This window comes from Trematomus bernacchii, unplaced genomic scaffold (assembly GCF_902827165.1).
Source record: "Trematomus bernacchii unplaced genomic scaffold, fTreBer1.1, whole genome shotgun sequence".
In the NCBI taxonomy this organism is placed as follows: Eukaryota; Metazoa; Chordata; class Actinopteri; order Perciformes; family Nototheniidae; genus Trematomus; species Trematomus bernacchii.
Genome location: NW_022987581.1, coordinates 2,415,071 through 2,442,505, shown reverse-complemented (window position 1 = coordinate 2,442,505; position 27,435 = coordinate 2,415,071). Strand labels below are relative to the sequence as shown.

At 40.4% G+C, this 27,435-nt stretch overlaps 1 protein-coding gene and 2 long non-coding RNA genes across 4 annotated transcripts in view; all 3 read left to right on the top strand.

The window, feature by feature from the left end:
* Positions 1-21,520, top strand: part of LOC117479955 (adhesion G protein-coupled receptor F5-like) — a 35,149-nt gene extending 13,629 nt beyond the window's left edge. The window contains exons 12-27 of the mRNA XM_034127058.1: positions 4,964-5,134; positions 5,863-5,899; positions 8,289-8,405; positions 13,180-13,286; positions 13,373-13,431; positions 13,521-13,663; positions 13,749-13,955; positions 14,125-14,349; positions 14,451-14,600; positions 14,698-14,873; positions 16,798-16,965; positions 17,337-18,743; positions 18,871-18,912; positions 20,433-20,492; positions 20,606-20,669; positions 20,754-21,520. Coding sequence (XP_033982949.1) covers positions 4,964-5,134; positions 5,863-5,899; positions 8,289-8,405; positions 13,180-13,286; positions 13,373-13,431; positions 13,521-13,663; positions 13,749-13,955; positions 14,125-14,349; positions 14,451-14,600; positions 14,698-14,873; positions 16,798-16,965; positions 17,337-18,743; positions 18,871-18,912; positions 20,433-20,492; positions 20,606-20,669; positions 20,754-20,824 — 3,204 coding nt within the window. The 3' untranslated portion in view covers positions 20,825-21,520. The remainder of the gene's footprint in view (positions 1-4,963; positions 5,135-5,862; positions 5,900-8,288; positions 8,406-13,179; positions 13,287-13,372; positions 13,432-13,520; positions 13,664-13,748; positions 13,956-14,124; positions 14,350-14,450; positions 14,601-14,697; positions 14,874-16,797; positions 16,966-17,336; positions 18,744-18,870; positions 18,913-20,432; positions 20,493-20,605; positions 20,670-20,753) is intronic.
* On the top strand, positions 135-4,408 carry LOC117479937. 2 transcript variants are annotated; one of them, XR_004555609.1, is made up of 4 exons: positions 135-177; positions 1,702-1,845; positions 1,934-2,104; positions 4,317-4,408. It is a non-coding gene; the product is annotated as an uncharacterized LOC117479937 (long non-coding RNA). The 2 variants fall into 2 exon arrangements; XR_004555610.1 differs by lacking the exon at positions 135-177 and adding an exon at positions 959-987.
* On the top strand, positions 4,512-5,749 carry LOC117479933. Its single transcript, XR_004555605.1, has 4 exons — positions 4,512-4,553; positions 4,661-4,810; positions 4,964-5,134; positions 5,603-5,749. It is a non-coding gene; the product is annotated as an uncharacterized LOC117479933 (long non-coding RNA).
* Positions 21,521-27,435: the final 5,915 nt, after the last annotated feature.

Below are 27,435 nucleotides of genomic sequence, written 5' to 3'. Positions count from 1 at the left end.
TTCCTTCAACAACTCCATCACCAACAACTCTTCCTTCAACAACTCCACCACCAACAACTCTTCCTTCAACAACTCCATCACCAACAACTCTTCCTTCAACAACTCCATCACCAACAACTCTTCTTTCAACAACTCCATCACCAACAACTCCATCACCAACAACTCCAACACCAACAAGTAAGACTTAAAAGACAATATTTCATTTATTCATTTTGAGTAGTTTGGATATTGTATATTTAACCTGTTAAACCCTGAGCCTGTTTTTCAGGTCTCAGGCTCGAAAATGACATTCCCAGAACAAATGACCATATCTTCCCTTCTAAAAGGGTTAAATTAATAATCTTTTTTCTCAAAGTAATGATAAACCTGTGAGTTGGATGTAGAAAAGTCAGAATCAATATAGATGTTTTTTATTTTAAAGAAAATTCAGATTTTACATAGTAAAAAACTGTAAATTATAGTGTCCGTCCAAAAATTATTTTTTACTTATAGTGAAAACCACCCTTGGATGATGGGTTAGTAGACTAAAAGCTTTAGGAATCCAAAGTACAACATATAATAAGTACCCTGTATCAAGATTGATGCAAAACAAGTGACATTTGACCTTTTTAGAGAGATTTAGCAAAAAAAAAACACTACTGGGGTCATTTGCGTGGATTTTCCATATCTCTGGCCCCCCTTGCTCGATTTTGACGGTTGACACCTCTTTCTGACCGTTAGAGCCAATAGAATCGAAGGGGGAGTCCCCCACACACACACGTTGTGAAGAGAAAAGGTGGGGGCTTCGCGCATGTAATTTTCAATCAGAGTGAACCTATCTCTAGCTTTGACATCTGGAAACGGAAAAGCAGTTTTAATGCTTATGGATTATCAGAAATCATTTCAAAGGGACACAGACACATTGGATTAACCTATGGATTAACTTCAGCAGCGTTTTTATCGTTTTAATGCCATTGAAGACCACTTTGGAGAGACTACAGAGCCAAGGTAAAAATGTTAGTATTTTTAGCTACCTAGCGTCACCTGTTTTGATGTCCGTTTTTGCTTATACCGTCGCAAATACGTATAATTCAGTGGTAATGTTGGTGTCAATCGATTGTGTGTCACCTCACGATGTAAAACGATGTCATGGATGTAGAGAAGAGATAAATAATAAGGTTTTGTGAGTGATTTTCGGTGCAGTAAGGTGTTAGCATTTTTCTGCTCGTTGTTAATTCAGAGGCTCAGTGTTAGCATTGTGGGTTTTCTTTTGAAAAAAAAAAAAAAAAGATCAGTTAGATGAGTTTCTTCCCGTTACATGGATATAAAACTTTGATAGTTTTATTAAATGAACATGCCCTCAGACACTGTTTCCTGCAAGATGTTGCGGCAGTGCCCCGGTACCGGGGTCTCTCGGGCTTAACAGGTTAAAAAAAGTATTTGTGTCCTTTCAATTCTCTCTCACTCAAGGTGACCTCGTATTTAATAGGCCTACTATAGGATTACAAACATGAGCAAATCTAAATGAGCAAACAGAAAATATCAAACAATATGACAAGATGAAAAGAATGAGGTTGATAGAAATATGAATAGCTATTCTTGACCATAATTGCATTTCACAATCTTCACTCAGCAATTTTGCCCAGATGTCATGACATGACCTAGATTTGGAACAAATTACTTACAAATAATTGTCTGTAATTCGACTCTCTTTCTCTACAGTACCTTTAGTATTTTATGAATACCAGATTATTACCGAGGTGAATACCAGCGATGTGGATCAGCTGAGAAACGTCCTGAACAGTTTAACTTTTCCTGTCCAGATCAGCTCCTCAGTTAACATATTAGATGCCAATATCACCACAGGTAAGAACAAATTCATTATATCCTTTTTTAATATCTATTTCAAACTTCTGCCTTTTTCACAAGAGAAAATATGTTATTCTCTTTAAAGTTTGCAGCCAAGATAACACTGGGTTTCAGTGCCACTGTGAAAATGACTATCTTTGGCCGTGTGATAAGTGTGACACCTATGGGAAATGTGATGGTAATACAAGCAACACATGTGGATGCATCAATGCCATTCCTCCTGATGGACAATACTGCCAGCCTGCTGATCAATACAGTAAGTTGGTTTGCAGGTTTGTTTACTTTAAGGATCATATTTCGATTTTCTGCCTCTACTGTAACATGTCTCCATGCTTTAATGTAGAAAAGCGCTTTATTTACCTCATACTGCCTGTGCTGCAGCACCTCTTTTCACCCTCTGTCTGAAACCAGAGCCCAGTCTGCTCTGATTGGTTAGCTGGCCGTTTTTGGGATTGGTCAGGCGCTTAGAGATGTGGTTGAAATGTCCCGCCCCTAAGCGGGTTGCGAGTGTGTGGGAGAGAAACTCCCTCTGGAGAAACACAGGGATTTTAGCCTTTGCAGACCATTAACATGCACAAAAACCTATATAACACACTACAGGAAAGGGAAAACCCCAAACCACAATAGTGAGATGTAAAAATGTAAGATGACTCTTTTAAATATAATATTCAGAAATATATAGTAAGTTTTGTTCAAACTAGCGATGTCACGACATATAAGTAAGTATGTATATCATGTTAATAAACCACATTATAATATGATGTAAATCATTTTAATTTTTTTATATATTTATTTATTTTTATTGCGAAAGTTGTGAAAGTTGTGACAGCCCTAATTTAAGCTTTTAAAATGTGCGTGTGACAATATACAGTAGTAACTATCTTATTAGTCTCACCCTTTATAGTTGTTTCTACTACAGTTCTCTATCAGATAGACGGTTCGGCCACACGAGGCCGACATGGAAACGCAGAAAACGATAACGATAACGGGTCCCAAGGTGGGTTGATCTGCGGAAGAAACGCTCTGGGGGGGCAAACGGCTCCGTGATTACGCCCTATAACGATAATTTCCTGCTAACGATGACGCCATAGCCCCAGTGTTTCGAGCCAGGTCCCAGTATCTCGCAGGACAGTGCACCCAGCAGGAGCTTCCAGCTAGATTTGATCGATATGGACATAAACGCGAGAGAAGTCTAATCGGACAGGAGAGGAGACACGCAGCTCTGCATGATAACCTGCAGCTCCGCCCTCTGTGATGGAGCGATGAGCGGAACAAAACACACACTTCAAGTTAGATCATCACCCTTAGCTATTTTAATTACCTCTCAAACTACCTAAACTAGCTACAAATATGTTTATTTTGACTGTCGGGTCACTCATTACTGGATCAGCCAGCTGCATGAGACCACGGATACTGATGGGCTGTCAGGAGAGGGGGAGGAAAAGAGAGGCTCCGTCCTCCGTGTATTATTCTTATATTATTATATAGAGTCGTTATTAATTTGTTTTAAAGCTCAATAAATAACAAAGAAGACCTTTGACCGGCACTTTTCTAATTTTGTCCGGAAGATTTAAACTTTAACGGACATGTTGACCGGCGAAACCCCACCTCTGCTGCTAAATCCAGCGCGGAGAATAAACAGAAGGGCAACCATGGCAACCATGCATGCGCGAGAAGTCTTCTTCGCTGCTTTTGGTGTATTTTGTGGCAGAAGTACAGCGCCACTTACAGGCCCGGCATATGTACTACAGCGTCTCCAGCGCTTTCGAGCGGTCTCGTGTGAACGTACACGTTTCTGGTGCCTATTGCGTGTGGACAGAAGACTTTTTTTATAACGATTCGGTTTCCGTTATCGTCCTCGTGTGGCTGCAGCCTAAGATGACTCGACTCTTTTAAATTGTTATATCCAGAAAATGAAGTGAGTGATATTCAAACTTTCTGGTTATATAATAAATACAAATGATAATGTCATGTAAGCAATCCATCATTTTTCTTTTTCCCTTTGGTTATGGGCAGGGGCGCCGCCAGGGATTTTGGGCCCCATGAAAATATATCACAATTGGTTACTTAAACATTTTTTTCTTGATGTTCTAAAATTGTTTGGGCCCCTGTCAGTCACGGGCCCTTAGAATTATCCTAACTTTTCACCCCCTTACGGCGCCCCTGGTTATGGGAACAGACTTTTCTTTATCTTTCTTGTATATCTATTTTTATTAGCAGTAAAGCAGATACAACGCACAATAATCAAATGTAAAGATAGATTCCACTAAAGCGTAATATTGTTATATTTCTTTTTTTAAATGTCTATAGGTATCATGATATTATTATCACTAATTTATTTGGTCACATTTATTTTACAGTATAACATCTTTTTATATTCTGATAGCCCTTTTTCAAGCTCTTAAAATATGCATCATATAACAACGAGAAGCAATTATCTAAGAACTCCTCTCTTTTACTTCTTACAGATGTTACAGCTTGTCCTCTTTTAACAACTCCATCACCAACAACTCCATCACCAACAACTCTTCCTTCAACAACTCCATCACCAACAACTCTTACTTCAACAACTCCATCACCAACAACTCTTCCTTCAACAACTCCATCACCAACAACTCTTCCTTCAACAACTCCATCACAAACAACTCTTCCTTCAACAACTCCATCACCAACAACTCTTCCTTCAACAACTCCATCACCAACAAGTAAGACTTAAAGGACAGTATTTTATAAAACAAAAACCAAATGATAATATTATTTACAAGTGAGACATCAACTGTATTTGTTTTTCTTTCAAATGCTCTCCCTGCAGCTCCTCCTATTCTCTTTGAATACATCATCTTGGCTGAGTTGAGCACCACAGATGTCACTCTAATAAATCAACTGAGTACCATTCTGAGAAGCATCCGTTACCCCTTTATCCTCAACAACGCACAAATCCTTGATGTAAACATTTCTACAGGTGCAGATACAATACTGTAAATAAGTGAAATATGTGTTGGTGTTGTCAACCCTAAGTGTGAATCTACAAGTTGTAAAACACACTTTACTAATATGACAGTTAGAAAAACTCATTACATGTGTGAAATTCATTGTGTTTTTGTTTGGTCTCCAGTTTGCTCTCCGAGCAGTTCTGGTTACCAGTGCAGATGTGAGGATCAGTATCGTTGGTCATGTGACCAGTGTTTACTGTATACATCCTGTGACAACATCACTGGGGACACATGTGGATGCATCAATGCCATTCCTCCTGATGGACAATACTGCCAGCCTTCTGGTCAAAACAGTAAGTTGGTCCGCAGTAATCACTGCATTCTGGCCAGCATTTGATGTGCCTTATTGTCAAAGTCTTTATCCTTAATTGCATGACAATCCCTGTGTCTCACTATGTAATTGCTTGCTTTTGGGTTGTCGAAAGACAGGAGCTGGCCTGAGTCAGAAGGACAACTTTGGAAACACTGCCATATGTTGTAGAGAATCTATAATTGTATTTTATTGTTTTTAACTCAAATGTACGTAAAAAGGATTAGGGCCACTTATGATGACCAAAAGTGATGTTTTTGTTTGTGCCGGTAGTCCCAATTATGATATTCAACTTTTTTTCTCAAACTAAAACGAAAATCACCTTTGGGTCACATTAATCGTACAGTATGGGGAATTTCAAACATTCTGATAGCTCTAGTTCTTAAAATATGCATCTTATCATATGCAGAAGCAATTAACTAAGAAATCATCTCTCTTTTACTTCTTACAGCCTTTACCCTTTGTCCTCTTACAACAACTCCATCACCAACAACTCTTCCTTCAACAACTCCATCACCAACAACTCTTCCTTCAACAACTCCATCACCAACAACTCTTCCTTCAACAACTCCATCACCAACAACTCTTCCTACAACAACTCCATCACCAACAACTCTTCTTACAACAACTCCATCACCAACAACTCTTCCTTCAATAACTCCATCACCAACAACTCTTCCTACAACAACTCCATCACCAAGAACTCTTCCTTCAACAACTCCATCACCAACAACTCTTCCTTCAACAAGTAAGACTTAAAAGACAGTATTTAATTTATTCATTTTGAGCAGTTTGGATATTGTATCTTTAAGTTACAACATCTTCTTGTTTAATAGCGATTGTCTCAAAATGGCGCTATGGTAATGGCATTCCATATTATAGTAATAGTATGTAATCCCCAATTAAATAGGAACTCTCTGCTGAGTGCAATGATGCTTTCCACAACAGTCTGGCAAACGGTTCATGATATGTAAGGGGGCGTGGCAAAAGTGTGGGGGCGGGGCACATCATTACTAATGCAACAGGAACTCACTGTCTACGACAATGGGTTCATGGTTAATTTGTTATGAAAGGGTTTGGGGAAAACCAACGATAGGTATCTGACTTCACCATGTTGGCAGATATTTTCTTAGTTGAATTGTCAGATTCATTCTTCAGCTTAACAAAAATGATTGTAAAATTGTGTTTTTAGTCTCAACAACAGTCACTACGACCCGGGTGAACACTCCAACACCCACAATGTCAGCAAAAACAAGTGCAAAATAACAATTGTTAGATTACTTTTCCGTGTTGTTGGTTATCGTCTAAATTGACTTGTCAAACAATGGGTATGATGTTATTCTTTCAGACTGAACAACCGTTGCTTCAATTGGTATAAACTCCACACAAACTTATTTAAATTCAGCTGAGTTGAGTGTGTCCATGATGAAGATTGTTGAGATTATTAAGAATGTATATGCTCGAGATGAACAGTGACTGAGGACCTGTAGGGTTTGATCAGAATAACTCGAACAGTGTTCTAAGGAAATGCTTGAATTGCTGTTGACTTGTTCTCAATGCATTAGGCCATTATTCCTGTTTTGGTAAGAACAAATGGGTTTGAGGTTATATCAACAATGGGGGACATGTGCCTGAGCTTAGAGAACAGATGCAAAGGCTGAAAAGGTCAGAAGTGAGTGGTAGTTGTGTAACGTTAAGAGCAGGTGCCTGTTTTTGTAAGCTTTTGGTAAACAGCGAAACATGGGAATGGGAAGTAAAAAGACAGTGTTGGCCAGTGACTAGTTTAATGGTAGGACTGGTATGGGATGGAGATCCGATTCTGGGACTTGTCTGATATTCTGGAAAGAGAAACAATACAATGAATCAGCAATGATGTGGTGGTAACCAGAAATGTGGGATGCCCAAAGAATGAAATGAAGCTCAGCGCAAGTTCAATCAGGAAGACCAAGCTCTTCATTCAGATTACACGTCACCACATTACACTCTCCTTCCTCATTAAGTGATCGGGGGCGTCACTCCCCAGCTAACGAATCTCTCCTCTCTCCATTCTCACAAGCCTATCATAGCTCCCGCTAATCCCTTTATATTTGCTCTTCCCTCTGTCAGCTGTCATTTCAGGTGACAAAACGCAACCCTCCTCCACCCCTTTCGCCTCCCATCTCCTTTAGGACCAAGCTAAACCTTCTCCCTTCAGTCTGTTCCCACCTACTTATCACCACCACCAATGTCTAGACCCCGGGGGTTTCATCGGAGCGGTTCTTCCCCCTCCTGAATTATTATCCTGCAAACTGGGGCCTAATCTCCAAACACCATTTCATTCTCCTCTTATAATTGTGGCAATCATTATTTCATTCATATTATGTGTCCCGGTAATAAATATGTATTCCATACATCAACGTCTCTCCTGATTGAACTGGTGTTGAGCTGAGATTCAAGTAAGTCTGCGCGGGAGCTGCATGATGTCTAAAGAACAAGATATATATATTTTAAGGATCTACATGAAGGATCAATGTGTGTTTTCTGTGTGGACGAGTATGGATTTCCTAGACCACCAAAGAACAACAGCTATAAAAATGGCTTCTAACACATGGAGCAAATATAAAGACAAGCGGGCCTGTGAGGCGAGATCAATATCCTCAGGTTTGGCGATAAAGAGCTCGTAGAAGAAGGAGATGCAATTCCAAGACAACAAATCTTGCCAAAGACACTTTTCCATCTTGCATGCATCTTCCAGAACAACTCTATTGTAGAGTTAGGGTGGGCTGCAGCTTTATGCAGGTCGGACAGGAAGGATTTTGCATGAGGAATGGCAAATGGCATAATTGATGTAACCAAGGAGGGCTACAAGCTTGCATTTGCTGCACCTGTCAGCCAGCAGATAGTTTGACAGAATCAAAGTCTGATGTAACGATAGTGGAATGACAAAAAGACTGTGATGATGCTTGAGGGCATGATTCAAGTCTGTCGTCGAGTAATTCAAGATGGTGCTCAGATGTGTTGGTAGGGTTCACAGGTGATCATTGCTGTTTTTAAGGCTTGGCCCTGCTCTTGAACCTAAATGTACGAATGATCTACTTGACTTGTTAAGGTGTGTATTCTTCAGCTTAACCAACATAATTATGAAATGGTCTTTTCAGACTCAACAATGGCTGCTACAACAGTTGTGACCAATACAACAACCACAATGTCTCCAACAACCACAATGTCTCCAACAACCACACTGTCTCCAACAACCACACTGTCTCCAACAACAGGTAAGGGAAATATACCAATTGTTACATTACATAATGATACATATTCAGGATTTATTATTATCATTATTAAGCTGTTATTAAAACAATTCAGTTAGTCTTTAAGTTTCAGTGATGTTAAATGCTTGTCCAGTATTTATGTATTCAACATTTTGTATTGGCAAAAACCTTCTGGGAAACATATTGTTTGAAACTATTAAGTCATCTCTCCTAATGGGAGAGCTGAACGTACAAGTTGTATTTATCTTTTTTCAGATCCAAAAAAAGTGTTAAAATGTTTAACAAGTTTAATCAGAATATTTGGAATCCTGAGTCATCAGAATAAAATAAAATTGAATTGATTAATTGACTCAACTTCTATTGACAAAACACATCTTAACACTGCAACACCTAACCTAATCCAGGAATATTTCCAATGAACTTCTTGCTTATAACAATGTAGTCACACCATTGTATATTGTATTTGAGATACACATACTTTCGGTGCAGTTTAAATATCTTAAAGCAAGTGATGAAGGCTATAATAACTCGACTCATACTGTCAACAGTAACACACTTTTATAAAATAGTCTTTCAAACGCCAACATCTCTTTCAACCACCATCATTACCTGTTTTTAGCAATAAGCGTTTCGATAACTCGTCCCTGGTTGTTATTTGTAGAACATTTTCTGTAATTCACTTTCACGTAAGGTATTTCCCTCTACAGATGATCTTACTTTATTACAGTTAAAAATAACAAAGCAACCAAAATAACAAAGCAGACGAAATTGAAGAAACAAAATATTTTTACAATACTCATAACTCAACCAACAACTAGTGTGACCAGCCAAAATACCACCCTTAGCTCCACATCAGACGTTACCTCGACCCCAGCTCCAACCACAGCACTCATAACTGCTGCTACTACCTGTCACGATCTGTCTGTGTTGTGTTTTGTCTTGTCTTTTTCTGTCTCTGGTTTCCTGTTTTGTTTTGAAATGTTTTCCTCCTTGTGTCTTCTCTGTTCCTTCTTCCTGTGTTTGCCTTCCTGTCTTAGTTTCCCTGGTGTGTCTGATTGTTTGATTGTGTTCACCTGTTGCCCTTGTGTTTCTGCCTCCCTTACCCCAGCTGTGTCTTGTCTTGTGATTACCCCTCTTTGTATTTAGTATTGTCTTCCCCTGTGTGCCTTGTCGGTTCACTGGTTCTCCTGTCTCCCACCATGTTGGTCACGGTCAGTTTTTGTAGTACCTATGTGTTTCATGCCATGTTTTTGTTCAGCTTTTGGAATAAAGCTCGCTTTTGTTTCTAGACCTTTTTACCTTGTTTTGTAGTCTGCATTTGGGTCCTACCCTTTCCACGCATCCTAACAGCATGAACCGACCAAATATGGACCCAGCGGATTTTGAAGATTTTAAGGTAGATCTGTTCGATCTAGACTTTTCCCTTCAATGTTATTATGTCGAGTGGAGTGGAACCTCGTCAAGAAGGGACAAAGAGGCTATCCTCAAGAAGGCACAGATGGAGGTGTCTAACATGCCATGGCTGAGGAGCTCGTTGCCTGAATGGCTCAGAGTATTTTTACGTAGCCCCGAGTGCCAGTCTCCATCCTCTGACCCTTTTTTGGGATCCCGTCTGGCGTTTGGAGGTCCACGGAGCCTCCAAAAGACCTCAAAGAAACGCAAGGTCAGGAAGCCAGCTCGTAATCCAGTACCGGCCCACACAGCCATGGATCCGTGCACCAGTACCGGCCCACACAGCCATGCTTCCGTGTTCGATTACCTGGCTCACACAGCCAGGGTCCAGGCTTCTGTTCCGTGCCCAGCAGCCATGGTCACTGCTCCAGAACCGGACCTTACAGTCATGTTTCCGTGTTCCAGTGCCGGCCCACACAGTCATGGTACCGTGCTCCAGTACCATCCCACACAGCCATGGTTCCGTGTTCCGGTTCCGTGCCCAGCAGCCATGGCGCCTGCTCCAGTACCGGCTCACACAGTCATGGTTCCGGCTCCAGAACCGGCCCACACAGCCATGGTTCCGGCCCCAGTTCTGGCCCCAGCAGCCATGGTTCCGGCCCCAGTTCTGGCCCCAGCAGCCATGGTTCCGGCCCCAGTTCTGACCCCAGCAGCCATGGTTCCGACCCCAGTTCCGGCCCCAGCAGCCATGGTTCCGGCCCCAGTTCCGGCCCCAGCAGCCATGGTTCCGGCCCCAGTTCCGGCCCCAGCAGCCATGGTTCCGGCTTCAGTTTCGGCTCCAGTGTTGGCTCTCCGGCCGACGCCACCCCCCGTGTTTTGTCAGTGGTTCGGCCCACTCCAGCCCCTCGTGTCCTGTTGGCTCTCCGGCCGACGCCTACCCCATGTCCTGTACCGTTGGAGGTCCCGCCGACTACTCTTCTGCCGGGGGTCCTGCCAACCCTATATCCTGTAATGTTGGAGGTCCCGCCGACTACTCTCCTGCCGGGGGTCCTGCCAACCCTATGTCCTGTGATGTTGGAGGTCCCGCCGACTACTCTTTTGCCGGGGGTCCTGCCAACCCTATGTCCTGTGATGTTGGAGGTCCCGCCGACTACTCTCCTGCCGGGGGTCCTGCCAACCCTATGTCCTGTGATGTTGGAGGTCCCACCGACTACTCTTCTGCCGGGGGTCCTGCCAACCCTATGTCCTGTGATGTTGGAGGTCCCGCCGACTACTCTCCTGCCGGGGGTCCTGCCAACCCTATGTCCTGTGATGTTGGAGGTCCCGCCGACTACTCTCCTGCCGGGGGTCTTGCCAACCCTATGTCCTGTGCCGTTGGGGGTTCCGCTGAGGGTCCTGCCAACTCCACGTCCAGTGTCGTTGGGGGTCCTGCCGACCCCATGCCCTGTCCCGTTGGGGGTTCCGCTGAGGGTCCTGCCAACTCCACGTCCAGTATCGTTGGGGGTCCCGTTGGGGGTCCCGCCGACTACTGCTCCGCCGGGTTTCCTGCCAACACCAGATCCTGTCCTGTTGGGGGTCCCGCCGACACCTGCTCCGCCAGATTTCCTGCCTACATCATATCCTGTCCTGTTGGAGGTCCCGCCGACACCTGTTCCACCGGGGGTCCTGCCAACTCTGTGTCCTGTTCCGTTGGGGGTCCAGTCGACACCAGCCCTTGCTCCATCCGGGGTCCCATTGACACCAGCCCATGTCATGTTCAGGACCCCGTCTACGCCTGTCCCGTCGGCTCCGGTTCCTGTCCGGCCGATACTGGGTCCTGCCCGTCCTCCGGAGCTGTCCCGTCAGCGCCTTCCTGCTTGTCCTCCGGAGCTGTCTCGTCGCCGCCTTCTTGTTCGCCCTCGAGCCCGGCCCCCTGAGTGCCGCAGTCTTCGCCCTCGAGCCCGGCCTCCTAAGTTCTCCAGCCGCGGTCTTCGCCCTCGGGCTCGGCCCCCTGATTCTTCCAGCCGCTGCCTTCGCCCTCGAGCCCGGCCCCCTGAGAGCCGCTGCCTTTGCCCTCATGCCCGGCCCCCTGAGTTCGCCCGCTGTGGCCTTCGCCCCTTTTTGGACTCTGCCTTGCCCCCGGGCCGTCCGCCCGGGACCCCTTCCGGGCCCGTCCTCCGGACCCCCTCCACCCACCCTTTTGGAAATGTTGGACTATGTTTTTTGGGACGTCTGGGATCCGTCCCTTGAGGGGGGGGTTATGTCACGATCTGTCTGTGTTGTGTTTTGTCTTGTCTTTTTCTGTCTCTGGTTTCCTGTTTTGTTTTGAAATGTTTTCCTCCTTGTGTCTTCTCTGTTCCTTCTTCCTGTGTTTGCCTTCCTGTCTTAGTTTCCCTGGTGTGTCTGATTGTTTGATTGTGTTCACCTGTTGCCCTTGTGTTTCTGCCTCCCTTACCCCAGCTGTGTCTTGTCTTGTGATTACCCCTCTTTGTATTTAGTCTTGTCTTCCCCTGTGTGCCTTGTCGGTTCACTGTTTCTCCTGTCTCCCACCATGTTGGTCACGGTCAGTTTTTGTAGTACCTATGTGTTTCATGCCATGTTTTTGTTCAGCTTTTGGAATAAAGCTCGCTTTTGTTTCTAGACCTTTTTACCTTGTTTTGTAGTCTGCATTTGGGTCCTACCCTTTCCACGCATCCTAACACTACCAAGGCTACACCTGCAGTAACAACGACGACTGCTCCTGGGAAAGGTCTTTTTTATTGACAGAAATGTAGTTATCAGGCTCTATGTAGCTCATTGCTTTATAACATCTCCATTACCTTTTTTTGGTAAATACATATAGATTTTTGTCTTTTCCCCTTGGTCACCAAGACTTGAAAGAAACTATTTTCTGAAGTCAAGAGTCTTGTAAACTACTTTTCACTGTGGGTTTTGAATATATTTCTGAGTGATAGTATTCATGTGACATCCCTGCAGCCTACATATGCTGATAGCTAAGCTTGTCTTAAGTTATGATATTACTTTATAATGCAATTTTTAAAAAGCATCTATACAAAAAAAGCACAGGCGAGCCAAACGTGAAAAAAGGGCTTTGACCTAAGAGTGTAAATGGACGTATGTCATTCATTCAAAAATTAATTGATGAATTATAAATTGCAGTTCTGCTTGAATATAGGTCAAGCTATTTAATTGCTACCTTCCACATGACATCTCAACACTGTTGCTGAAAAGGATATTTGCATTTGATAGAGACATGGGTTTTATACCCTTGATCTGCAAGTCATGCAAACCAAATTAAAAAATGATTCACAATTGTGTCCTCTCCTCATGTCTAGCTAGTATATTCTTTAAATCACAACAAACTGAATTGTTTGATCTTGTTTTTATTCTCTTTTCAAATAAATAGGGTTCAATTTGGAAATGACAGTGCAATTAAACAAGACGTTCACAGAAGATTTGAAAGATCCAACAAGTGTTGCATACAACAATCTTAAAGACAGCATGGAAGCAGTGGTAAGTGCATTGATAAATACCATATCAAATTGTAACCTGTATTTTCAGTTGAATTGGTAATGTTATGAACCGTATCTCTCCCACAGTTAAACAAGCAGTATGGAGGAATCACAGGCTTTATTAGTGTTTCTGTGACAGGATTCAGGTATGGTAATTCTGGCATTTAAGACATATGGAGGCAGGAAATCTGTACACATTTGACACCACCATTTTGTTTTGTGTTTGTTCTTACAGAGAAGGAAGCATATTTACAGATTTTGTTGTTGAGACTACAGAGGTTAAAAATGAAGAATTGGCTGAAGCAAATAAAGCATTTTCAAAAGCAGTAAACTCTACTATTGCCCCTGTCATTGGCTCTGTCACTGCATTGTACAACAGTAAGTCCAACATAGCTAGTATAGGTAATTACATTTTGTTTAACTTGTATAAATACCAAACTGATGTGTTTTTCTTTCTCCAAAGGTGAAAAGGAATTAGGGATTACCGCCGCAAACTATACTGGAAATAACATGACACTCGTGTGCGACCCCAGCATTAATGTAGAAGACTTAAGAAAGTCCGAGTGGACATTTCGTGGAAGGGTAATTAAGCAGGCTGGAAAGAGAAAAATAACAAATTCTAACACAAGGTCTGTTCTAAGAATAGAGAAAGCCAATGCTGTGGATATTGGTAAGCAAAAGCTAGTAAAATAACAGCTTTTTTTAATTGATGCTAATAGACAAATTAATTTGCTGCTTGGACTGGAATGTTCACTATTTAATATACTAATGGTATCACTCTTTTAACTTTTTTTTACAGCATACCAATGTAATCATTGTTTTTATTATCTTAATCACAGGACTTTACCAATGCACTCTGATGGGCGACGTATTGCAGTTCAGACAAAAAAGGAACGTGATTGGAGATGATATCCAAGAAGCTCCCATCATAGTATCAAAGCGTCAAATAAACATTGAATGTCTGGAGGGACAAACAGTACCACTTAAGTGTTGTGTGCAGTCCCCTTTTAAGGTGAAGTGGTTTAGAGGCTCACCTCCTCCTATTGGCTCACTTACTCCTATTGGTAAGTTTAAAATGTTTCAGAAAACTTCTCAATCTGACCATACTGAAAACACACCTCCAATAACAGTTTATTTTATTAACAACACTGTTAAATGTTTGCAGGATCTACTGTTACTGGAAATGGAAACCCATTCTGTCGCACGTATGAATACACGCTAGGAGACTGCAGTGAACCAACGTCACTAGCATTTACTTGTAAGGTCGATGATCTCGATTATAGCCGGGTAACAACATTGACAATTTCCGAAGAACGTAAGTGCAATGTTTCAAAAGTGACTATGCTTTTCTTTTGCAGTCTTTTTCCTCAATATTTTGTGTAATACTAATTGATTATTATTTATCTCCTAAGCTTTTACATGTAAAGACGCTGATTATGAGGAAGGACGAGAAGGCGAACAATCTAGTACAGAATGTCCTCCAGGTCAAGAGGGGGAAAAGATTGCGAAGTGTGATGATGGCAAGTGGATATTGGTAGAGAACACTTGCGTTATCAAAGTAATCAAGAAGTTGCTTGATTTTTCAGAGGTAAGTGATCAGCTGGGGATAGCAATTCATCCCCATTTTAAATCTATAAAACACACAGTATACCATAAAGTTATTAAAAAAACGGTCCTTTGTTCACTAGTTCTACGTAACCATATATTCCATGTTGTGCAACAATTGTATGTAGGAACAATTTTCTTTCTAACAAACTACACCTGTCAACTCTGAGACACCATCTGTTCAACAAAAGCATGAAGAAAATCTAAACGTCATGTTTCTTATAAATCAACTCAACAGCAGAAATCATTACCAGTTGCTCAAGATAATCCACTGACCTTGTGAGAAGTTTCATTTAGTGTGTATTTTATTTAATCTGAAGTACATTCGCGTGAGAAAGTGAGAAAAAATGAACCGAGCTAATTTGTTATAATATTTTGTATTGTTGTAAAAGACCCACGTTTTCGACCAACATCGGCACATTACATCACGGCTTCTGCTGTCCAGTAACTTCTTGTAACTAACTGACCACTGTTTTTATATAAAGTGTGGCTCTGCAACAACACTTCTTTAATCTTTAACCTGTTAAGCACCAAGCCTGTTTTTCATGTTTCAGGCTCGAAAATGACATGCCCAAAACAAATGACTACAACTTAACTTCTAAAAGGGTTATATGAATAATTTATTTTCTCAAAGTAATGATAAACCTGTGAGTTGGATGTAGAAAAGTCAGAATCAATATAGATGTTTTTTATTTTAAAGAAAATTCAGATTTTACATAGTAAAAAACTGGAAATGATAGTGTCCGTCCAAAAATTCTTTTTTACTTATAGTGAAAACTACCCTTGGATGATGGGTTAGTAGACTAAAAGCTTTAGGAATCCAAAGTACAACATATAATAAGTACCCTGTATCAAGATTGATGCAAAACAAGTGACATTTGACCTTTTTAGAGAGGTTTAGCCAAAAACACTCCACCTCTGAGGTGATTTGGGTGAAAATTGTTTTTTTTTCATATCTCTGGAACCCATTGGTCGATTTTGATGGTTGACACCTCTTTCTGACCGTTAGAGCCAATAGAATCGAAGGGGGAGTCCCCCACACACACTCATTGTGAAAGAAAAATGTGAGGGCTTTGCGCATGCAGTTTTGCATTAGAGTGAAGCTACAGTCTAGCTCTGACATCTAGAAACCTAAAAGCATGGATTATCCGTCTGTTTGCTCATGGATTATCAGAAATCATTTCAAAGGGACACAGACACATTGGATTAACCTATGGATTAACTTCAGCAGCGTTTTTATTGTTTTAATGCCATTGAAGACCACTTTGGAGAGACTACAGAGCCAAGGTAAAAATGTTAGCATTTTTAGCTAACTAGCGTCACCTGTTTTGATGTCCGTTTTTGCTTATAACGTCGCCATTTCGTATAATTCAGTGATAATGAGGGTACCCATCGATTCTGTGTTACCTCACGATGTGAAACGATGTCATGGATGTAGAGAAAAGATAAATAATAAGGTTTTGTGAGTGATTTCCGGTGCAGTAAGGTGTTAGCATTTTTAGCTCGTTGCTAATTCAGAAGCTCAGTGTTAGCATTGTGGGTTTTCTTTTGAAAAAAAAAAAAAAAGATCAGTTAGATGAGTTTCTTCCCGTTACATGGATATAAAACATTCATAGTTTTATTAAATGAACATGCCCTCAGACACTGTTTCCTGCAAGATGTTGGTGGCAGTGCCCTGATACCGGGGTCTCTCGGGCTTAACAGGTTAATATGGGATAGGTCTCCAAATGGTAGTACCCTGTATCAAAGCACACGGCCATCCCTCACACAATCACATTCTTCTAGCCTCTTCTGTATTTTTGTGGCTTAAAATGTGCAGCTGTTGCCAGAAAAGAAACATCTCTGTATTTGTCATGGTTTACAATCTCTCATTATATAAATGTATGTGTTTTTAATATTTACTTTAGGTGTTGCTGGTGCAAGATGTCCCCGATTTTGTGGGGAATCTGAGTGCAGAGGTCGAAAAGGTGCAGAAGGCAGTAAGAGAGTCACCTAATACCATATCAACTATCGTGGACATCCTGGGCAACATTGCAGATATTGATACTCTGGTAGTCAATCAACCTGTCATAAGGGTAGGTTAAACCTTCCCATCAGCATTATCTTAGTTTAGATATGTCTTTTATGTCAACAAATATGTGAACTGCTCTATTGAAACCAGTCGGATGTCGCAACGGCGCATTGCAATTGGGGTTTTGGTTGATTCTAAAAAAACAATGTCTTGGCTTCAAGAATATCAATCTTTTATATCACATTTATACAATAAATACATTACCCCCCTCGGAAAATACATATATATTCGGAAAGCTAAGAATCTCCTCTTTCCAGTTATGTACATAACTCAAAATGTGTATCGGAGTCGATGTGACTGATTTTTATAGAGCAGTTCACGTATATTTTTTTGATGCGAATGTAACCTCACAATGAAATCTCTCTTCATCTGCAGAGTGTCCTTCAAACAGTTGATTTCATTATTGGTGAGGATTCAAGAGAGTCCTGGACATTTCTGAATGCAAACGAAAGCAACAACGCAAGCTCTGATTTACTGGGTTCGATGGAACTCCTCTCTGATAAAATAAATGGGACATTTACCTTTGAGACTGCTGCAATCCTCTTCGACAGAAGCACCTTTGACCCTGACCTTATCTCGTTCTCCGCAAATCTGAACAGCAGCGTTGTCCTGAACATTTCTAACAACGGCTTTAGCAACGCCTCTATCACCACTATTACTTTCTTCACCCTAAATAATGTTATGCCAGTACGGAACTCCAGCTTTAACACCAGCCTCTTCAACACCAATAACACTGACCCCGTTAATGCCCTCAACGCAGCTGTGGTGCTGATCAAAGTAAATGAAACAATTCGGAACGTTACTTTAAGCTACACCAAGTTAAACACGACTCTGACGCAAGATCCTCAGTGTGTCTTCTGGAACTTTAAACTGTTTGACAACAGGGGGGCTTGGGATAGTGAAGGGTGTGAGTTTGTTTCCGATATAAATGACACAGTAACCTGCAGATGCGACCATCTCACCTCATTTTCAATTCTGATGTCAACTGGTATCCCTAAAGAATTCAAAGAACTCTTGGATCTAATCACCTACATTGGAGTTGGGATCTCTTTGGCAAGTTTAGTTATATGTTTAATTATTGAAGGATACGTTTGGAAAGCCATAACTAAAAATAGCACTGCCTTCATGCGTCATGTTTCCATCATTAACACTGCCCTCTCTCTGTTGATCGCTGACATCTGTTTTATCATTGGAGCCTACATTGCCGACAACCCAGCTGAAAACCCGGAGAACAAGAACTTTAATGTTCCAGTTGAGTCTTGTAGCACAGCAACATTTTTTATGCACTTGTTTTACCTTGCGGTGTTCTTTTGGATGCTAGTTTCAGGCCTTCTGCTATTTTACCGGACAGTCATGGTCTTCTCCCACATGTCCAAGTCAGTCATGTTGGCTATTGGCTTCTTATTAGGCTACGGGTGCCCTCTGATCATAGCTGTTGTTACTGTTGCCGCCACAGCACCAGGAGAAGGATACATCAGGAGAAAAGAGGCTTGTTGGCTTAACTGGGAGCAAACAAGGGCCCTGTTGGCGTTTGTGATACCTGCCTTATCTATAGTTTGTATCAACATAATTATCGTAATCGTGGTCTTGTTCAAAATGCTAAGAAGAGGCGTGGGAGACGCCGGCCAAAGAGAGGAAAGGCATACGCTGGTTGTCATTCTAAGGTGTGTGGCCATTTTGACTCCTTTATTTGGACTGACCTGGTCTTTAGGAGTGGGGACCATGCTAGATTCGACAAATAGAGGACTCCACATTGTCTTTGCACTCTTCAATTCACTACAGGTATTTGCAACCTTTAAAAATAACAAAATAACAACTTGTTCTTACATAGCAGTATTTTTATATAAAACCTATTTTTGTCAATGTCTTTGATGTTAAAGAAATATGCGTGTTATTTGATTTTCCTCAGGGTTTCTTCATTTTAGTGTTTGGGACACTATTTGATTCAAAGGTATGTTGTCTTTAAACTAATAATTGTGGATACAAGATTGATACCTCTTTTGATAGTAGTAGTAGAAGTATTCAAATCCTTTAACCTGCCAGAAGGTAAAAATACCAGATTATAACTTAATATCATGCAATGAAAAAGGATTAAAGTCATATCAGTTTTAGCATTATTGTTATCATATCTTATATTCTATAATGAGATTATCATGAAGCATTGAAAGAAAATGATAGAGATTTCTGTACCTTTGTGATTTAGTGTCCCCAGTTAAAGATTTTAATTTACATTTACACCATAACGTTGAGTGTGCATTTGTTATGTTAGCATTACTTAAGATAAAAACTAGCAGGTCGACAACTTTGTTAACAAAGCCAAACATCAAGAATCAGAAACAGAAGTCCTTAACTGTCCAACGGCAGGAACATTTACAATGTTACAGCAAGCCCAGTGCCAAAGCAAGAGTACACAACACAATAAATAGAAGGCCGGCTAATCAGCTAATCTGGCTATTGACCCCGCCCATCTGGTTTATGTCCTGTAGTTCAGGCTGTGTTGACGCCGTTACTTTTTAATGGGAAAAAAATTACCCAAAGTGAAGAAAACAAGAAAAACAAATCCTGCCAATTTTAACAGAATTACTGGAAGAATGTTTTCGTCCACCATTTCGTAGTGAAGAGCTTTGGATCTTGGAAATACTGGCAGCCTAGTTTTAAGCTCTTGACTATAAGGAATATATACACACGTGTGAAATGAACTTGCTCACTCCATATAACTGGCTGCAATCTAATTACGAGAATGCACTCAAAGTATAGAACAATAAAAAAAAGTACAGGTAATGCCGTCTCAAGGGCTATGAACGAAGGATGGCACAGGTTTAGCATGTATCAGCTTCACTGGAGCACACATGCCATTTTAGAATCACTAAAACTATCTTCCTGTCACGTAAGAGCTAGAATTCAAAGCTTAAAAACACACCAAATGGTTGGCGAAACCATAACAGAGGGTCTCTATCTTCCTTGACAATGATGACATGCTGTATTCCAGCCAATCGTGACTTGCAAAAAGTATTCTGATGAGGTGACGCTGTAGATGTTGCCAATGCGAAACATCCATTCATGCTACTCAGAGAACCTCAGAGAACTCAATGTTATTACAGTTGTTGTTCGGCATAGGTGGAGCTTGTTTTTACTGCTTCAAGCTTTGTTTTGGAATCCATTGTTTTTAAGGTAAACTGGTAATTGTTACATGTGTATAGAGGATTTAGGGGCATTTCTCTGTAATGGATTGGTTGGAAAGAGTTCAGATAACAAAGTGTAACCCAAGGCATTACTGGAGACAATGTAGCCTACTGTGCGAATATTCTTAGCAGCCCCTCTAAAGCTCACAAGAGTGTTAATGCTAATTATAAAGCAAGTAAGCTTATTTTCTCTAAAATGTTAAACTATTGTTGTTTAAAAATGTTAATCTTCTTGAATGTTTTCCAAATCGCACATAAATTGATTGAGATGAATTTGATTTTTCTTTAGATCCGTTCTATCCTCGCAAGAAAATCACCTACAACAAGCACAGGCTCCAATACAACAAGAGTAAGTCATTTTAAAGTGTATGCAGTTTTTCTTGTTCATAATGTTTCTACCCATTAAATAACAAAGATATCCTGCACCTATTTATACCATATAACATTTGGTTTCTACTTTAGAGTACAAGTGGTGGCATTTCCTCCACTGGACTGAACTGGTTCCATCAACTGCGTGGAAGAAGAAGCAAGTTTCTATTTTAAATTGAGCAGTTATTTTCATTTACTGAGATACATTTTCCCTAATAACAATTTGTTATTTGTCTTTCAGACGTCTACCACGTGTCAGAGACTGCAAACTCGGGCAGTGCTGGTGCGTCGGAGTCATTCTCCAATATCTAAATCAATGCATGGAACCGTACACTTTATTTCTTTAGGGCTATTTATTCAAAAGATCTGACAGTTATTGTAGGATTTTCAGCACATAATCAGAAACGATGCAGTTTACTGGGATGATATTGTAAGAGATGGTGCAACAGACATGGTTAGTTTTGAAATCAGAATAGTTTAGGTCCTACAGGCAGCATTAAAATAAGTTTGCATTGTAAAGGTACTGTTCTGTTATTCAAAGCCCTAGGAAAGCAAGTGTGACACAACATTGTGAATGAAACTTTGAAATTACTTTTTATTTTGAAGTGTGAAATGTAGTGGTGCTCTGAATCAATGACGTGCAATGATCAATTATTATCTTAATGTATAGTCGTAGTGTTTCATGATAACATTGATAATACCATGACTATGTTCCTGGGGAAAAGAGCATCATACTTCCTTCATTAAAAGCAAAACCTAAAACCTAAAAAATGTGTAAAAAGATAAATAGATTTTTAGTAACAGTGTAGCTCAATAATGCATGTTAGCTAAACAGCAGCAGTTGTAAGAACAGCAATGAAATGAAACTAAGTGTTTTGAAGATAGATTGGTCTTTGACAGTCAATATTGTATTATAATGTTTAAGGTGACCTATTATGCAAAATGCACTTTTTGATGTATGTTATACATAAATATGTGTCCCCGGTGTGTAAGGAGACATACAAAGTGTCAGAAAATAAAACCCTCTCTCTTTTCCTCCGTACCCACATCTCTAAATACGGGTGTACCATGGAGCTGATCCAGATTTGCTGAGAACTTGACGTCATTACTAAAATGTGGGCTGGCTTTACATTGAAGTCCTGGCAACGTTCCTTATCAGAAACGTCTCTGTATCAGAAACAATGTGCGACGTGTTTTGGAAGTAATATGGTCTGTGTTTACATTAGCAAGCATCGCTAACACTCTGAGCTAACGCTGTACTGGAGAGAGTATGTGGAAAAAAGCAGGATATAACAACTCACCTTGTGGTAAACCCTGCGAGAGAGAAAGCATTTGAGCTCCATACTGTTTCAGAAATAATGCTTGATGTGGTTTGGGACATAATATGGCGTTTAATCACGGCAGCGTTTAGGTGAGTTTCTGCTGGTAGACAGCCTTCTCTTCACAGAGCTCACTGCTTGCATGCAGAAAGGGGCGTGGCCAGCAGAAGCTCGGTTTATATTTGAAGCTACAGACCCAGAATCAGCACTTTAGTAACAGGGCTGAAATAGAGGGGTATGAGGCATGGCTACAATGGGTGATCTGTTTGGTATTTTGAGCAAAACACTTCATAGACCTGTTTTGTATCGATATGGCCCAATAATATATTGTTCAAATATAGCATAATAGGTGAGCTTAAAGTTGTTTCCCCAGTCTTTTAGCTTTTAGTGCCTTAAAAATAGGGTATTGGGTAAGGTTTTCAGTGTAGGTACAAACTGAGTACAAACTGGGGACAAACACTGCCGTCGCGCTTCTTCTTTAATGTGCAAAAAGGAACTCACCTTGTGATAAACCCGCAAGAGAAAAAGCATTTAAGCTCCAAACTGTTTCAGAAATAATCCTTGATGTGGTTTGGAACACGATGGCGTTTAATCACAGCAGAATTTAACTCTTGTGTGGTGTTCATATTTTTGTTACTCAGCCAGTGTTCCTGGGTCTGGTGGACCTGCTGCCTTTTTGGGCTTCAATTCAACACAATCAAACTATTTCATGTTAAAATACTCAACAGATGTTTACTTCATCCCAATTACAAGCAATATAAACAGCATATATGGTTAATATTTGCCCTTTTACGTAACATTTGTTAGATCACATTAAGGAATTAAAGTGCTACTTGTTTTTTTGCCCGCTGACTGGCTGGTCCTGTGGCTCATCTTTTTTTGTAACTAGCTGATGCTCAATCTCATCCTCTTCTTCAAAGTCACTGTCAGACTCAAGATTCTCAGAAATGTTATCCTCACATTCTGAAACCTCTTCCTCTTCCTCTACATCATCATCAAATGGTTCTCTCTCTTCCAAAATAATTTGCAAGGCCCTCTGAGCAGAGAATCAGTTGTGATAAGGACCCAAACTGGCGAAGCTTTTTTTATTGTCTTGCCCCAAATTTGCAGCTTGGATAGAGTGTGAAAAAAATAAAGATTGGTTCCCGCAAAACATAATGCGGGAATGTGAGAGCAGACAGGTGTCGGTGCTTGAATTCAACAACAATGCAGGAACACAAAAGTCACACACACACACACACACACACACACACACACACACACACACACACACACACACACACACACACACACACACACACACACACACACGGCTCAGACAGGTGAAAATTCCCTCACTTTTGTTAGCCCTGGGTCCAGTGAACCCGAACATCCTGTATGTAATGTAAATGTGTAGGTGGGGTGTACAGTGGGTGGTCATTGAAAATGTGCTCTGATGTGTGTTTTTTGAGCAGTCGGAAAATGTTTGTCAAACCTGTATTTCAATTTCACGAAACATGTCAAAAGGTGTATTTTTATGTCTTAGAAATCATTAGAGATGTGTGTTGAAAATAAAATATGTTGTCTTAAAGGGACAGTGCACCCAAAAACAAATAAACATATATTTCCTTTTTAAATTTTTTCACTTTTTTCTCCACAATTTTTTTTTATTCACAGAATTTTAACTTTTCTCGACATTTTTACTTTTTCGAGGGAAATTGAATTTCTTCAAAATGTTGACTTTTCTCAGAATTTTGAATTTCTTCAGAATGTTGGCTTATTCAAGCAAAGTTGAATTTCTTCAGAAATGTTGACTTTTTTCAGAATGTAATTGATTTTCTTCAGAATTTTCTAAGGTTTTTGACTTTTAACTCAAGGCAAGGCAAGGCAAGTTTATTTATATAGCACCTTTCAACACAAGGCAATTCAAAGTGCTTTACAAAAAAATGAAAGACATTAAGAAAATGGCATTTAAAATCAGTCATTAAAAAGAAAAGATAATAAAATAAACATTAAAAGAAAAAATACATGGATAAAAGTTACAGTGCAGTTTAAAATGTGAATAGTTCAATTAAAAGCAGCGACCAAAAGAAAAGTCTTCAGCCTGGATTTAAAAGTAGTAAGAGTTGCAGCGGACCTGCAGGTTTCTGGAAGTTTGTTCCAGATATTTGGAGCATAATAACTGAACGCTGCTTCTCCATGTTTAGTTCTGACTCTGGGGACAGAAAGCTGACCAGTCCCTGATGACCTGAGAGTTCTGGATGGTTCATAATTTAGCAGTAGGTCAGAAATGTATTTTGGGCCTAAACCATTCAAAGCTTTATAAACCAGCAGCAGTATTTTGAAATCTATTCTTTGACACACAGGAAGCCAGTGTAAAGACTTCAGAACAGGAGTGATGTGATCCACTTTCTTAGTGTCAGTGAGGAGCCAGTGTAAAGACTTCAGAACAGGAGTGATGTGATCCACTTTCTTAGTGTTAGTGAGGACTCGAGCAGCAGCGTTCTGAATCAGCTGAAGCTTTCTAATAGATTTTTTAGTGAGACCTGTGAAGACACCATTGCAGTAGTCGAGTCTACTGAAGATAAAAGCATGGACAAGTTTTTCCAAATCCTGCTGTGACATTAGTCTTTTAATCCTAGATATGTTCTTTAGGTGATAGTAGGCAGATTTAGTAACTGTTTTAATGTGACTGTTGAAACTCAGGTCAGAGTCCATGACTACACCTAGATTTCTGGCTTTATCTGTTGTTTTGAACATTGCAGACTGAAGCTCAGCGCTAACTTTTATACGTTCTGCCTTGGCTCCAAAAACCATTACCTCAGTTTTATCTTTGTTTAATTGGAGAAAGTTCTGACACATCCAGTCATTGATTTGCTCAATGCACTTACTCAGTGTTTGAATTGGAGCATAGTCTCCTGGTGAAATTGTTACGTAAATTTGTGTGTCATCCGCATAGCTATGGTAACTTATTTTGTTGTTTTTCATTATCTGAGCCATTGGTAGCATGTAGATGTTAAAGAGAAGAGGCCCCAAGATGGAGCCTTGAGGTACCCCACATGTCATATTTGTCAACTCAGATGTGTATTTACCAATAGAAACAAAGTTTTTTCTGTCCTTTAAGTAGGACTCAAACCAATTTAGAACTGTTGCCGAAAGTCCCACCCAGTTTTCTAGTCGGTCTAGTAATATGTTGTGGTCAACAGTGTCAAACGCAGCACTGAGATCTAATAATACTGACACTGAAGTTCTGCCACTGTCTGTGTTTAAGTGGATGTGATTGAAGACCTTTACAAGAGCAGTCTCAGTGCTGTGGTTTGGATGAAATCCTGACTGGAACACATCCAAACAGTTATTTAAATGCAAGAAGTTACTCAACTGTTGAAAAACAACTTTTTCAATGATTTTACCTAGAAATGGCAGGTTTGATATTGGCCTGTAATTGTTCATTACTGAAGCATCTAGATTATTCTTTTTTAAGAGTGGTTTAATGACTGCAGTTTTCAGGGCCTGTGGAAAAATACCTGAGTGAAGAGATGTGTTTACTATATGAAGTAGATCTGAGGCCATGGAATGAAAAACATCTTTGAAAAATCCTGTTGGAATAATATCAAGGCAGCAGGAGGAGGATTTCAGAAGTTGAATAATGTCCTCTAGGTTTTTATCATTAATCTGATGGAATTGTGTGTGTTTGAATTGATATTAGGTGGACATAGGGACAACACATTTGCTGTACCTGATGCAGAGGCACTGACTGCTTGTCTAATTTTCTGAATTTTGTCAGTGAAGAAGGAGGCAAAATCATTGCATGCCCTGGTGGATAGAAATTCAGAGGCTACTGACACTGGGGGGTTAGTTAGGCTGTCGACGGTAGCAAACAAGGCACGTGCATTGTTTTTGTTTTTGGTAATGATGTCAGAGAAGAAAGACTGTCGTGCGTTTTTCAATTCCAAATTATATAGGCCAAGTCTCTCTTTATAGATTTCAAAGTGAACCTGGAGATTTGTTTTTCACCACCTACGTTCAGCTTTTCGACACTCTCTTTTCTCTGTTCTCACGGTCATGGCCTTTCTCCATGGAGATCTTTTCTTGCCAATCACTTCCTTTACCTTAGTTGGAGCAATGGTATCTATAACATTTTTAATTTTTTAATTAAAATGATCTACTAGCTAATTTACTGAGATGTTAGCAGGGGCAAGTGTGGATGAAAAATTATGAGTAAACATTTCCCTAGTATTTCCGGTTAAATATCGCTTTGTGGTTACCTCTTTCTGAACATTTTTGTGAACAGAAATAGAGCTCTCAAAGAAAACACGGAAAGGAAAATTAATTTCTTCAGAATTTTGACTTTTTTTCAGCATTTCTTTTTCATAATTTGAAGTGAGACACTAGAGAAAAGTAAAGGATCTGAATACCTTTGTAATACCACCACCCAAATATACTTCCCTCTCGTCACCTCTCGTCATGCTGTGATTCTTCCAGCAGGTGGCGCCCTGCAGAGCATCAAACTGTGTTATAGGAAGGAGCTTCATTTATCTAGTGTATGGGAAGGAGTGTGTGAGCATATGTTTGCAGCTCCTCCCGTTATATTCCCTCACACAGAGCACTTGGTCGGTATCTTACAAATATTTGTCAGGTTGCAGGTCTTTGTGTCGCAGAGTCCTGAAAAAGCAGCATTTTTTTTAACGATATAGAAAAGGAGAGAAGATCCTCAAAGCAGTACGGCTCTTTGGAGAAAACGCAGGTGGAGGGGGCAACGCAGAAATCAAGTGAGTTATAATTAGAAGTCATTTTGTCAGGTTTGGGGAAAATAGGACCCAAGTGCAGTTAAAAAATACAAAAGGTTTGTTAACAAAAAGCGAGCTTTATTATAAAAAGCCGAAGGCATGAAAACAACAAGAAACTAATTAACAGAAACAAAACCGGGGAGCACAACAGACAGGAACAAACTTACAGACGGGAACAGGCAGGAGACATGGACAAGCATAGACGACAGGTAGCAGGGACATGAAATGACGACAAACAGACATGGAGCACAGGGGAAGACAAGACTAAATACACAGAAGGGTAATCACAGGACAAGACACAGCTGGGCAACGGAGGCAGAAACACAAGGGCAACAGGTGAACACAATGAGGCACAATCAGACACACCAGGGAAACTAACGACAGGAAGGCAAACACAGGGAGTAGGATCAGACAAGACACAAGGAGGAAAACATTTCAAAACAAAGGTGGAAAATGAAAACATAAATCCAAAACCATGACACATATCGTGTTTATATTTCACTGGATGCATGCTTTCATTATGTTGCTGTTTTAAGTCATTAGCAAAACAAGTGATGTGTGCATGGCCCCAACTTTCTGCAGATATTATAATTAAAGAAAATTCAGATTTTACATAGTAAAAAACTGTAAATTATAGTGTCCGTCCAAAAATTATTTTTTACTTATAGTGAAAACTACCCTTGGATGATGGTAAGGTAGACTAAAAACTTTAGGAATCCAAAGTACAACATATAATAAGTACCCTGTATCAAGATTGATGCAAAACAAGTGACATTTGACCTTTTTAGAGAGGTTTAGCAAATAAAACTCCACCTCTGAGGTGATTTGGGTGGAAATG